The sequence below is a fragment of the Xyrauchen texanus genome, chromosome 50 (assembly GCF_025860055.1).
Source record: "Xyrauchen texanus isolate HMW12.3.18 chromosome 50, RBS_HiC_50CHRs, whole genome shotgun sequence".
NCBI lineage: Eukaryota > Metazoa > Chordata > Actinopteri > Cypriniformes > Catostomidae > Xyrauchen > Xyrauchen texanus.
Genome location: NC_068325.1, coordinates 13,664,899 through 13,679,978, shown reverse-complemented (window position 1 = coordinate 13,679,978; position 15,080 = coordinate 13,664,899). Strand labels below are relative to the sequence as shown.

Genomic DNA, 15,080 nt, shown 5'->3' with positions numbered 1-15,080 from the left:
AAACCTCTTGCTGGTTGTCTAATGTCAGAATGGAAAATGCTAAGGCTAGTTTTAGCATGCATGCTACCTTTCCAGAATTGTGACGAACAACAAGGGAGTTCCTGGGAGCATTGCCTCACAGAGATCGTCATAGCATAAATTTGTAAGGGGGACAACACGGCCAAGGTGGTAAACATATAAGGTCACTCTCAAGTGTGCGTCACCTCCCCTCTTGGCATATAAGGCTTGGCTAGTAGTTGAGATATTATTGTCATCATTGCTTGTCGTCACAGTGTCCACCATAAATGACCAACCGACATCACACTTTCTGTTGAGCAATTACAGTCATTGCATTCCTGACCTCGCCTAACTGCCCATCCTACCTCACCCCACCACCAGCTGCTAAGACTGGGCCAGCTGACACATTTAGATGAATGGCTCGGCTTAATACTTTTGCTTGATCTGCTGTCTGCCAGAACTGGACGGCGTCACACATTTGCATGCAGGCGTGGGGCCTTGTGCTAGAGTCCAGGCCTTGTCTGAAACAGCATAAGCATGCAAACAGAGCTATGTCTGCCTGGGTTGTGCTGGATGGAAAGTAATTTGATGGCATATTTTCCTAGTGCTTCAGCACAAAGACATGTGATTTGGAAACCAGCACGAGTCACTCTAAGTTAGGTAAGGACAGAAAAAGTAATATGAAGGACACACAATTTTACATTTACGCATTTGGCAGACACTTTTATCCAAAGCGACTTACAGTGCATTCAAGGGTGTATATTTTATTAGTTTGTGTATTCACTGGGATTCGAATCCATAAACTTAGCATTTCAAGTGCAACGAAGTGTATGTTGCTAATGCTGCAATGTATGATTATAATACCTTTATTTCATTGTTAAACGTTTATTCAAAGACTTAGCATTATCTTAGTCTTTAAATATAAAACAAATGAACACTTATATAATGTGCACAGACAAACTCAGTGTTCTTGTCAAACAAGCGGTGCTACTTAGAGAGTAGCAATGCATGCACAGACATGTGAGTATACTTTTTTTAGAGGAACAGTAGGTCTATGTGACCATTGGGTTTTCCCCAATAGGTTTTCCATGCAGTGCTAGAGGGCTAATTCTGCAAAGCAATGCATTTAGAATAATGTTTTGCACTTAAGGGGGAAAATCAGAGCTGTTTTACAGCTGGATACCTTCCGTGGGAAAAAAGTGAAGGGGGCGGAGAAGGAAATTGCTTCTTGATTGGTAAGTTTAACACCAGAAATGTCTAGACGACATGGAATCATACATTGGAGACGTAAAGGAAGTTTTTGGATTAGAAAATTCTGCTCAGACCAGTTTAAGTTGTCACCCAGCCTGGCCAGGCTTATCTGTTGGCTTGTTTTTAGAGGGGTTTGGGACACTTTTCTGCTGGTCAGGCTAGGAGTCAATCTTAAACCAGCTACTACCAGCAAACCACTTTAGGCTGGATGAGTTTCAGCAGGGTTCTGTTGCATCAGCAAGAGCACAATTGAAATGTGCTTTCTTCTATAAACCTTACAGTACATTACACCATTGAAATGAATGCATAATGCCCAGCAGCCTGACTTATATGGTTCTAATGAAACTGTACTGTGTTGTTGGTGTACAGGGTTTCACTCTGGGACCCCTGTGCCCACAGCCTCTCCCTTACTTTCCCAGTAGACTGATTTAACAACCTCACCCTTTTGGAATGTGACACTTTGCTCTGTGGAATGCAAGAGCGGAACAAACAGCACTGATAGATGCCTGAGGAAGATACAAGTTAACACATCATACCCTGTGAGTGGTGGTGGTGTAGTAGGCTAAAGCACATATCTGTTAATCAGATGGTCACTGGTTCGAGCCCCACAGCCACCACCATTGTGTCCTTGAGCAAGTCACTTAACTCCAGGTTGCTCCGGGGGGATTGTCCCTGTAATAAGTGCACTGTAAGTCGCTTTGGATAAAAGCGTCTGCCAAATGCATAAATGTAAATGTAAATGGAATACCCTATAGCAAAATTTGTATGTAGTCCATAATATTGATACATAAAGACACAATTTACTTTTTTGACACAGTGATATAAGTGTCTATCAAATACTTTGATGTTACTAGTGTCAAATAAAATTTGTACCCCGCCATATTTATACAGAACATATGTGGGCATCAAAATACTGACATTTAGCATGGCAATCTTCCATGAATCTTGAGCCTCTTCAAGGCTTATATGCCTACACATCTGTAAAAGCTGCTATAATCAATTTTCCTTGTATACCACACATAATATTTCCCAACTACCTGCAGTTATCAGTTGTCTCATAACAACCCTAGGCTCTTTAAACAGCTAAAAAGAATGCTAGTCAATCAGAAGACTTGGAGGCAGCTCTCTGCCAGTGGTGTGAGTTTGGGGACGGGACTACCTGTCTGTCTGAAATGTCTGTTTGAAAAGTCATTGAATACATTTACATGCACAACCTTACACCAATTATGCTTAGTAAGTCAAGAAGATGTAGGGTCATATAAATGCTTAAATGGTTTTCTTTATCAGGGTCATAACGGATTAACCAAAAATGGCTCGGCACCCATCAATTTTCCCCCATTACATTCAATTTTGGATTGCATGTAAACACCTTTACCTCAGATCATACAGGCTTACTCAATGTGCGCAAGTGTTGACATCAAAAACAGAGAATAAACAGATGATTTCAAATCTCATGTAAATGTGGTTTTCTCCGGTTTTAACATGCAAACGTAACCTGATTAAAGAAAACCGTTAAAGGCTTTTACATGACCGTACACGTCGTTGCCTTATTCTTACACTGCCTTAAAATCAGTGTAGGAATGTGCATGTATATGCACTGAAACAATCTCCACATTTGATGCATCAATTCAATGCAGGGGTTTGCATGAGGGACATCAGCGAGAAAGTGCTTCTTGAAGCTCTGACCTTCTTTCGCTTGCAGTGTGCAAAAGGATGCCACAGAGTCTCAGGTGGCTGTGAGATACGGCACACAGGCTGGGAGTGGGCGGTGACCTGATGCTCCCACCTACACAGACATATGGACCAGCGCAGATCTGAGGCCAGTTGTACAGTCTTAGAAATTGATTGAGGCTGGAGTTAAGAGTGAGGAAGCTGGTCCTAGGTCAGTTTTGAAGGTCTGTTTCTCGATTTTGACCCTACACCACATCCTTTTTTGTCACTCACCCGCAAGAGCAAGGTGCCTACAAATAGATCAGTGCAAGCATTTCTGAGAAACCCAAACCTGAGATACACACCTCAAACCTGCCCGTTGAATTCCATCAGTATAGCTCTAGTAATAAATACACTTGATAGACATCTCAGGAAATCAACTTTAAGGTGTCCCAAAACTTTTTTATAGTCCAATATTGAAGTAATTTCTCCTCCCTGCCCAGTGGGTGGCAATATGCGTGAAGAATGTAAAAAAAAAAAGTCTCATAAAAACTGCTTTGTCGGTTTTGAATTAGCTTATTCTTGGTAGTGATCAAATGAATTGGTGTGTATGTAAATGTGCTCATTGTCATACAATTTTATACCATTTTTTTCCCATGACTTTTTCCAGTCATGCATTGCTAGATAAGACTTTCATTATCCAATATACATCCCTTACCTAAAACATTTTAATTGAGAACACAGTATAAGATTTCATGATTTCACAATACATCTTTAATTAAATTTTTTGCAGTAAAGGAGCTTTCATTATTCCCAAACCCTTCAAAATGGTGATGTAGCTGCAGGCGAATTTAATTCATCCATCCATAATATCTGTATGGAGAGTTAATTTAGGTTATGCATGTGGAGTTTAATATATATGCTACTAGAAAGTATTTTGCAAATGCAGAACCTCCAATCTTAAAACAATCTTTCTCAAATCTGCAGAAACGGCACTTACGACTATACCGTTGAGGAAGTCTAAGAATAGAGGCAATACTACTTGAGATGCAAGGACGAAATATAGCAACAAGAGAAACATCCTGTGACATCAATAGAATCTTGCGGTTCCTTAAAAGTACCACAAGTAGTCTTTTGGTAGCCTTATGTCAGTCCTTGCAACACTGATTTTTTTTTTTCTTCTCTCCAACGCATGCCTTCACCGTTGGTGACATCTGAACTTGGCATTTCATGCTATCTGGACATTTTCTCATCAACTCAAGTTAAACACAAATAAACGGTGAATTATACAGATCCCAAAGATATAGACGAAACGTCAAAAAAAGTTTATCAATGACTCCTTGTTGCATGTGTTCCTGCCATTTCAGCAAACGTGGACCTGGAACAAGCTGCAGCATGCTGCCATGGTAGACGTATAACGTTCATAAAAACACATGTGGTTCAGTCACGTAAAACTCTAGTTTGCACATGCTTATTGCTCTATAGCGGCCCTTTACATTCACCTGTACTTTTGTACACCACAACACCCACTGTCAGTAGGCAGTATCTGAAAGAGCAGACTAGCTTGTAACTCTGTAGTTGTGAGTCGGTGAGTGCGTTAGGTAATTGTTTCATACATTATTTTACATGTAATAACTAGGGGATTTAGAAAATATTTGTGAAATGATCGAGAATGAGTAGTCACTAGGCAACCCTGCCTACACAAAACTGACAAAACAGCTACTATGAGGTTTAAAGAATGCACAAATAAATAAATAAAAAGCTCTGAAATATCTCTTAAAATTGGTGTCATTGACTGAAAAAGATGAACTGATTCACTCACACAGCTGCCTTGTATTGAAGGCTTGGCTATCATTTAGGCTTCAAAAGTACCATACTGCCCTCTTTCTTTAACAAAAAACACTGCAGACATAATCTAATAATTTCTTGCACAACATAAAGGAAGATCTTCCAAAATTATTTGTGTGAAGGGCACAGAAAAACAGAGGCGAAATCCATTACTTCCAAATAAATTTATTAGTAATTCCATCCACTGTACAAACCAAGTAGTTCATTTTTGCAGTTTCTGACTTCACTGGGGTGGGGAACAGACAAATCTGGAGACCTGTCAACACCAACAGAATTTCCTACCATTAAAAAACATAACGAAAAAATAAAAAGCAAAAATAAAGATACAAAATAGAAATGGATATAAATCGAGATTTGACAACAATGAATACAATACAGTCATGCTGTATTTTTTGCTTTGACTTTTCAAACGGCATTCGCAACCATTTTAATTGTGTAATGGTAATGCATTTGAAAATAAAACAAGATATTCAACCAGAAAAAAATGTAGGGTGGGACTTTATTTTCTTTGGAATAGTAATCAGTGACCAGGAATATGTTTTGTAATTCTCACGTCATTTAGGCACCCTCACGCCATCTCAGCTGTGTATGTATGACTTTCTTCTGCTAAATACAAACAAAGAATATTAGAAGAGTATCTCAGCTCTGTAGGTTCATACAATGCAAGTGAATAGTGACCAGAAATGTACAGTTACAAAAAGCACATAAAGGCAGCATAAAACTAATCAATATGACTCCAGTGGTTAAATCCATATCTTCAGAAGCGATATGAAATGTGTCAAAGGTGAAAGGTGTCCTATCGTATCTCTTCTGAAGACATGGATTTAACCACTGGAGTCATATTGATAAGTTTTATGCTGCCTTTATGTGCTTTTTGACCTTTACATTTCTGGTCACCATTCACTTGCATTGAAAGGACCAACAGGAAAAATCTTTCTTTCTGTTTTGCAAGAAATTCATACATATCTGGGATTGCATGAGGGTGAATAAATTGAGACTTTGCATTTTTGGGTGAACTATCCCTTTAAAACAGGAAATAGAGTCAACTTCCTCCATGTCATAAATGTTCTCTCTTATATTTCTCATTTGAAGCCAGCTAAAAGTGTTATGATGGGATACATACCAGTACTCGAGGCATTTACTCTAGCGCCTTGACGATTGCCTCGTTTGCCTCTATGCTGACCAGAACCTCTGCCCTGGCTGCTTCGTCTGAAGCTCCCATCAGCTCTGACTGGGCTTTCTCGAGGTTAGCTTTCGCCACCTGCGCAAAACACCATAGACATGTGGTTCATGTTCACTCTAATCTTGACGTATCGGTCGAGGGAATCCATCAATAACAACTGACATTATAAAAGGTGTAGGTATAGATCCGAAAACTTCAATATCCTGAAGCATCTTATTAGTGAAAAAACTAATCTTGTCTTCGAAATCAATGCAACGGCAAGGAGCCGCATTCTACACTAGAATCAGGTCGCAATTAAAGTAATCATTACTCGTTATCTTTGAAGGAGTGGGTTGTAAATGTATCCATCAGCAAAATATTATAACATGATCACATGTGGTCAGGTGAGACACATCGCTGTTTGCACCTGGTCGTTTAATGTGTCTCCGGTGACCAATTGTGTTCGGATTTGGAGGGGAGGGTCTCAGACATACATAAATCACTATGTCAGTGTGTTACCGCATGATAATTAAGCAAAATTAAGTCAGAAAAGACAAAGAAAACACACAAAAAATGGTGCAATGTTTCGCCCAGATGCGGTTGAAATTCAATCCAAGTACAAACGCTAGACGTCAAGCAGAATTATCCATCATTTTATTGTATTACAAGTATTAAAGAAGCATCAAGTGTTCATGCTTTTTTGTTGTGTTGATATCAGACACACTGAAGAAGATCTGTGACGCTCTTGTGATTTTGTTTGTATCACTTTTTTAAATTTTCGGTTATTTCCTTTTAAAGCCGCTTGTTTAAACTCTTGTTTTAGCGCAGAGGCTAATGGCAGGTGAAGGGTGGTGCTTCTCTGCGGCCAAGGACGCATTGAGGAGGGATTACGGTTTACACCTCAAATACGATGTGGACACATGTGTTTTTGACCACATTCATACGTGGTTTCTGTGATCCGAAAACTTTTAGACCCCATTTAGACCCGTTTTTAGGGCTGACCACATGTGATCGGAACACCAGAAACATCTTAATACCAGGTGGAAACGGGGGCCTTAGGCTTGAACTTTTAACAGATGGATTTCAGAGACATATTTGACCAAAATTATATTGCGTGGTTCCTCACACCAACAGTGGCAGTTCTGAGGAGAAATGTCCACTGTGTGGCGCTAGGAGCATGTAAAATATTCTGCCAAACAAATTAGGTTTTTAAAATCAACAAACCCATCTCCCTACCCTAAACATATGAAATAGCATTATAAAAAACTAATTTCAGATGACAAAGGCAAATCGCTGAAGCAACCATGTTACTTTATGGTACTTAAAATAGTTTATGGTACTCAAAATACTCACAATTTGAATGCGCTCAAACAAGCTTTTTAATGTAATGCAAGCATTTAAATGGCCTTATTGGTCAAGCCCTATAGTGAAAGTGTTTACATGTCATAATACAGCATCGTGTGAGGAACATGATATGGAGACAATCTGCCATTTTATTTGTGACTTGAGTTAAAGGGAATAAATGTCTCTCTTTTTTTAGCACCTTTGTGTGTACAGAGGGGCTGTCATGACTATGAAATTTGGCAGCCAATTAACTGTCAAACAAATAATAGTGATTACGACCATTAACTGTCTAAAATAGGGATATAAGATTTCCTTTTAAGGCTTAAAAATGTTTTAAAAAACACTTACAATATGCCTTACAATTTGTCTCTCTTTTTGGTCAACTTTAGTTTCGGTCAATTTTACATTTACACTGTTGTTTTTGGAACTCATATTATAAATCATAAATATAAATATAATACATATATATTTTTCATAATAAATATTATGCAATATAAAAATATTTCTGTCCTAATTTCTTCACGTCCACACATTATTTGAATACACTCTGGTTAAACCCATGAGGCCTTATTTCTCATGAAGCAAAACCTTTGAGATTTTGTTTAATAATTTTATCACTCCACAGAAATAAAGTGTGAGTCTTCTCTGTATCACTGCATGTCATTAACACTGCGTGTATGAACCCGTTATGACCAGGAACATCTGGCATTACACAATCATTTAAAGTGAAGGCGGACCACTTTGCAAAGTTTATATTTTCACGGGAGTTTGTCAAGAGCCTCTGCTAACAGCACGCATCAGAGCGTTTGAGAAGTGTGGTTGACATACGCGTTACGGCTCAGTGATTCTCAAAATGCCATTGATAGAATTTATATATTTGCTTATTTGAGCATTAAAATGTGATTGGAATTTCAAGTGCACAATAATCGCGTTTATCTTAAATAACCGCGGTTAGATGAAAAAGGTGCAATCAGACGATTATTTCATAATCTCGACAGGCCTAGGTGGTGTTCATTTCACCAGGAAACTGCTGCTTTACATATAAGAAGCAGCATAAGAAGTGTAGGTGTAGTAACGCGATGCTAAAAATCACAATTTAGTCTTACCAAGCACTGCATTACGGTTTGGCTACTTTTTATTTTGCGATGTGAAATAGACGATGCGGCCTTGTGAATATTATTAATAGAACTTCTGTTAATCGGTCAAAAGAACGGAAAAATATTTTTTGGTGCATCCTCTTCTTACCATTGTTAATGGTGGAAAATCTTTTGTTAACACAACCTCAGACTAGAATGGCCGCATTCTCAACAGTGCAGGCAAATAAACGTGGCCTCGTTCCTGTGAAGGACATTTGTCACAGTGGCGATTACACAGTGTAAAGGCCAAACATTGCTGTGAGTTAAAGGTCTCTCAATGGGGATTTGACACATCTGCACCACTTCAACAGTGACTGACCTTTCTTTGCTTATTAACCAGCAAGGCCCCCCGAGCACAACCATCTCTAGGAAGAATAAAAAAGCTGTCTATTTATGTGGAATGAACTCAGAAGTGCTCTTCATTTAGTGTCAGATAAAGGGCATTTCTGTGAAGAACATCTAGTTTGGAATGAGTTCATTTTTGAAGTGTCATTGTTCAACGAGTTGACTAACAGAAAATTTATATCGCTGCATTATGCAAAAAATGGCACGAATACAATGAAAAGGGCGGCTCGACACAGTTTTGAATACGTTTATATAATAATTCCATAATAGGCGTGTATATGTAAGGTCATTGCACCATATTGATAATAGGGCATTTCTGTAACAGTGCTTGGATTTCTAATTCTCAAATTACACAACCACACAGATTCAGCGTCATTAAAAACCTACAGGCCTCTTTTAAAATGTATGGTCTAAAATTATGAAAACATAGAAAAACAGCCAGTCACTCATTTCTACAGCAGTTTCACCTTTGATGGCCACATTGCTTACCTAGGCCATCCTGTGTTCCAAATGACCTTAAAAAGGCATAATTGCAGATTTCCTATTATCAACTATTAACAACTTAATACTAACATTTATGCAACCCATCCAATTTTGAACCACAATAATGCCCTGCAAAGCCAAAACTCAGTAACTACACATTTTGTCAAAAATTATTTACACAAATACGTGTAGGCAAACGTGTGTGGTCTGGTTAAACATGCTTAACGTGCGTTCTTGAGTTGTGGCGGTAACAAACCTGGAGGCAATAGAAGTACCTTCAAAAGTCTGTCCATTAAACTGGATGTGTTATTCAAGTGAGTTACTATAAATATATGAACTTTAACTTCCTTGCCCAGGAATATTATTTTACTATTGCTCTGCCAAAGGGCTGCAACTATCGATTATTTGGCGATTATTGCATCGATTAATCATTAACTCTTAACCGATTATTCAGCTTGTGTCCCGACATAAAAGGTTGTATTAAACATGCTTACCAACAATAAAAGGACAAAATCATCTTTTTAAAATGCCTCTAAATGACATTCACTGAATTAAAGGGCGAAAAACTTTTTATTAAGTTAAATTCAGTAAAGAAATTCACTGTAAAAAAATATTGTTATCAAGTGTTTTTCTCTTGTTTTCCGTTTAGAATAGTCTAAAAATCCTCGAGGCTCGAGGAACGAGCGTCACGGCGACAGTGTGTGATCAGATCGGGACATTCGCGCAACTCGTAGAAGAGGTGCTGACCGCACAGAGAAACGGCAGTTTCGGAGTTTGTAATTAATTACATGACCTGCTTCTGCATTGTTTGAACTTTAATAAAGCTATAACGCATTAAAACTACATTTAAGATGTAACGCCAGTGTGTTTCCCTTTAAAGAGCTCCGACTCCACATATTCCACAACGAGAGTGCTTCTGCGTTTACTTATTTGGCATTTTTGTAAAATTAACTCATACTTCGCGATCTACATACTGCGAGCTGAAGCTGTTTGGAAAGTTTAGAGTGCATCTGAACTGTGATCTGTGCAATTCTTCCTCTCTTCAATCAGGCATTTGTTCATTTTAAAAAATCCTAAATGTGACCAAAATTATGAAGTCAAATTAATATTTTTAATGTACCAAGTTAAAAGGTCCCCAGTATAAATAACAGCATTAGCTGAGAGAGAATTTATTTCATATGCAAGCAAAATTGACATTATAACCGAAATATACCCACATGAATTTATATCGAAGCTTGTGATTCAGAATCGAATCCAGAAATCTGTATCAATACCCAGCCCTTGTGGACAGTAAAAATTGTAAGCCATTTTTCTCAGTTTCAGTGTTGCTGTAGTTACTGCGTTTTGGTTTTGTAGGGCACCAAGGCTATTAAAAAAATAATGTTTACATGGTCTCCGTCTTTTCCCTTTCATTCATTACAAGTACTCATTTTAAAATAATGACATGATGGTACTCACTGCAATATCGAGGGTGTCCAGAGTAACGGCCTCCTCAGCCAGTAGCTGCACTGAAGAGTCTGCATTGACCGTCACTGATCCACTGCTCACTGCAAAATAAACAAAACAAAACCAACTAAAACTTAAACAGGAGCAGAATTTGAAAAAATAAACTGTTAGACAAGATCGCCCCCTTCTGGATGGATTTCTGAAATGTGCAATACCAAATAAAGACAATGTTCAAAACAACACACATTTAACGATATTACAAAACTGAATCACTTCCACTGAAATGCCCAAATAAGGACTACAATTCCCAGAATATAGTCAGATGCACCTCCTGCTAGTTCTATTTTGCTTATATATTTTTTATCAGTAATGTAACCATGTATAATATTTTATGTAAAATCTATTAAAAAAATTGTTTAGTTTTTTACAATTGCACTTCTGACCTTAATTGAGAATGAACATTCAAACCATGTGGCAGAACTTTCTCATTCCCAAATGTAGCCTATGACACATTTAATAGAGCTGAAGTAGTGATATGATACTATTTATTATCAATCTATTTCTGCCTAAAGTACAGTTAGTGTTACTATAGTAAATTCAAGGGTGGTGATGTCGAACTCTGTGCCAAAGTAAAATGGTTTCTGCTTCTCACGCATTCTCACAAAGCTGCGAGTTCAAGAGCTTGAGCTTTAAGAGCTTTAAGAGCTTTGGCTGCTGCTCTGTCCATTGAGCCGTATCCATCTACAAAGCCATACATGTGCATTAGACGAGGTTGTGCCTCCACCGGTGTATATGATGCTGCTAAACCAGATACGTTGTTAGTAGGCCTGCAACTAACGCCTATTTTGATAATCAACTAATCTAACGATTTTTAGAACGATTATTTGACTATTCGGCAGATTATTGCAACGATTAATCCTTAGCTCTTAACCAACTACTCAGCTTGTACCTTGACTTAAAAGGTTATAATAAACGTGCTTACTAACAATAAAGAGGACAAAATCATCTTTAATTTTTTTTTTAAATGACATTCATTAAATTAAAGGAAACAAATAAAAGTTTAAATCAGTCCAAAAAAAAATTCACTGCAAAAAAAATCGGTGTTTTGTTTTCCATTTAAAAATATCCTTAAAACAAGATTTACCGGAGAAACAAAAAATTCAAGATATATTTTCTGAAAGCAAGTCTAAATTTATTATATGTCGCTTCAGGTAAATCTATTTTGTTTTAAGGATTTTTAGACATTTTAAAATATTTAAATATTATATTCATCCACCCCCCATACTACCCCCGTTGAGAACCCCTGATATAATTAATTGCACTGAATTAACACATTAAATCGACAGCCCTTAATTTATTTTTTAAGTTCTATGATATTTCCAGGTTTTTCTATGACCGCTGGAACCCAGAATAATAAACCTGATTCTGAAACTACTGACCCACAGTCAGAATTAGTCAGAATACGTATTAGCCAAAAAACTATGTCCACTCTATTCTCAGAGCTGGGTGTGTGCCAGGCCTGTACTCAATTTGTCCGCCATGACAAAACTAGCATGCCTACTGTAGCTAAAACTCACCAAAGTACTTTGTAGAAGCACCATCATCGCTGAAGACGGTGACTATGCCAGGCCGGAGCACCTGCAGTGTGGGAACGTGGGCAGGGAGGATACCAAACATGCCTGTCAGTGTTGGGACATCAATCTGTCTTACACTGGCTTCCTTGAAGAATACCTGAAACAAAAATGACAAGCCTCAATACGGAGATGCAGACCAGCAACCAAAAGGTTAAAAAGTCAATCCATATACAACTACCAATTGTGACCTTAACTCAGTTCACTCCTCCAGCAAGATCGTGCCTATTAAATGTGTAGTGCAAGTTTTCTGGCAGTCTCTAGTTATTTAAAGAATGATTACAGGATCAAGACATTTCCCTCAGGCTATCCATCTCATGAACAGTTATATATAAAAAAAATAACATTTCCAGTTTCATTAGAATTTTTTGTTAAAATAAGTTAAAAGATTGAAATCAAGGTGTCTTGCTTTATTGTGCAGGCTTAACCCTGCTTAACGAAAATTACCCCATAGTACCACCTAGCGTCCAACCAGCTGTAATACCGGCGTTCATCAGTTCCAATCAAAACTTGGTCGACCAAGACTCTTCTCATCGACTAACGTTTGGTCGACTATCAGGGGGCAGCCCTAATATATACATACATACATTCTGAAGCACACAAGCTCATTCTGATTCTGAAGATTTTGTTAAAATAATTGAATAGGGACTACTGATTGTAATGCCAGTTACCAACCTTTGGATTTTAAGAGAATTACACTACTACAAACTGCATATAATTGCGTACTTTAGAGAGTCAAGGTGACAGTGTGTTTGGTGGCAAAGCCAACAACCTGCTAAGCTCATTCAAACTTCTTGTTTTCTAGAACAATTGTGACTTTGAGTAACTAGTAACTTTAAAGGTGCCATGAATGCTTTTCCAGCACAAAAAAACAAAATAGTTAAAGAAATAAATGGAGCGATCTACTGCACGAGATACACGTCAATCAAAGGTAAACTAAATACCTAATAAAATTGAAATAGTCAGGCGTCTATGCATTTAAACTATTAGTAGGCTGTGTAGGCCAAAGCCCGGATCTTCAGTACCTGCGTCGGCGATGCGAAAGTGAAGGACATCTGAGCAGCGGGCGCGTCGGCATAGCAGCGCGCGTGTCTCAGCGTAGGAGCCGCACGACGAAGGAGAAACCTTGCTGCCATCATTTTAGAAAATGAAAACCGACCTTTGAAACACTGTAATGCACTCGGCTTTCCTGTCCTCACCAGCAGTCAGTCAGACAGTACACGGCTGATACCACAAGGACACGGTCAACTTTTCCCGTCAGATATCGCGAGAGTTGTGCGCCGGATGGGATTTGTAGTTTTTAAGCGGTGGATCATGAACTGTGTTGTGGAAGACAGTGGACAGTTGACAGACAACATGGGCACGAGCTTTGAAGACTTTTGATTAAAATATAAATGCATTAGTGGTTCATTGGCGGTCATCTAAGTTGGAGCACTCCCAGGAAGCTATTTCCAGTCATGAAAGTGCAGCAGCTGTCTACTTAAATCTCCAATGTTGGTCAGGAGTATGATCAAAGAACGTATTTCAAATCAGTAGTAAAATCTGACAACACTACAACCATAAATTGTGCTTCTTTACCTCAGATAAAGCTACAAAAACGAGATTTCCCCAGTTTGTACAGGCATTGCGCATGCGCGTTATCGAGTTGATGGACAGGTGATGTCTGTATCTAAACGTGATTGGCTCTTTAACTGTAAGGCGGGACTTTCTTTCTACATTCGTTAATTTAAAAGTGGCCCGTTCTTGATAATAATAGTTGACACAACATGTTTATTAACTTTTTTATTCAAGATTTATTATTAAACTTTATATGAATGTATAAGGCCTAGTTTAGGTACGTTTTTCACTCTACAAATGGTCCTGCAGTGCCTCCAATGCATTTTTATTTTGCAATTTTAGCTTGTCACACCACAGAACATATCAACTTTCCAAAATAATTTCAATTGAACAACCATAAATGTACAAAGGAAAGTGTATATTTAGGTGCTTTGACTGGTCACCAATTATTTTAAGCTTTAGCATTTTAACAGTTCACTTCTGAAGACATGGATTAAAACACTGGAGTTTTATTGATGACTTATATGCTGCTTTTATGTGCTTTTTGGAGCATTACATTAACTTGCATTGTGAGGACCTACAGAGATACTCTCCTAAAAAATAGTAGTTTGTATTCTGCAGAAGAAATAAAGTCATACAAATCTGAGATGGCATGACGGTGAATAAATGAGATAATTTTAATATGGCTGAAAATTCCCTTTATTAGTACTTCGATGTAATCATATTTAGTCTCTCATATATAGGCTATATATATATATATATATATATATATATATATATATATATATATATATATATATATATATATATATATATATATATAGGTATGTTACATATTACATTAATTATCCAAAATTAGAAAATAGTTGTTTTATATAGGCTACTTTTAGATGACATATATTATGAGATGGATGTGTACACAAATACACACAAAATTGTCCATCTTTATTCTATTATTTATTTTATTTTTCATTAGTCATTTCTATTTTATATAGAGATTTTTTTTATTCTTTTTTATAGAGAACGTTTTTATGAGAACTATTCAAAGGGTTGTGGATCTCACGACCAGGAGGGGGCGCTCAGCCAACAAAAAAAAAATATTTAATTGAATTTAAATCTTACAGCCTTCGTTCCAGTATCTACTTAGGCGCTAATAATTCTATATAAAATGTAAAAATAATTAAATTCTATATAGATTAGTAATTTAGCACATAAACATCGCAGCTCACC

At 37.6% G+C, this 15,080-nt stretch overlaps 1 protein-coding gene across 1 annotated transcript; it reads right to left on the bottom strand.

Annotated features, from left to right (window-relative positions):
* Positions 1-4,891: 4,891 nt before the first annotated feature.
* Positions 4,892-13,548, bottom strand: LOC127641320 (ATP synthase subunit delta, mitochondrial-like). Its single transcript, XM_052124249.1, has 5 exons — positions 13,319-13,548; positions 12,240-12,393; positions 10,675-10,763; positions 5,870-6,007; positions 4,892-5,002 (listed from the first exon to the last, which is right to left on the bottom strand). Exons 1-4 carry the CDS (start codon positions 13,430-13,432, stop codon positions 5,885-5,887), a joined length of 480 nt encoding a protein of 159 aa, XP_051980209.1. The 5' UTR covers positions 13,433-13,548; the 3' UTR covers positions 4,892-5,002; positions 5,870-5,884.
* Positions 13,549-15,080: the final 1,532 nt, after the last annotated feature.

Coding starts and splice junctions, on each gene's coding strand:
- LOC127641320 (XM_052124249.1), bottom strand. CDS start 13,432: ATGATGGCAGCAAGGTTTCTCCTTCGTCGTGCGGCTCCTACGCTGAGA. Junction 12,394..13,318: donor CTTTCGCATCGCCGACGCAG/GTACTGAAGATC, acceptor TTTTTGTTTCAG/GTATTCTTCAAGGAAGCCAG. Junction 10,764..12,239: donor TGCTTCTACAAAGTACTTTG/GTGAGTTTTAGC, acceptor TTTATTTTGCAG/TGAGCAGTGGATCAGTGACG.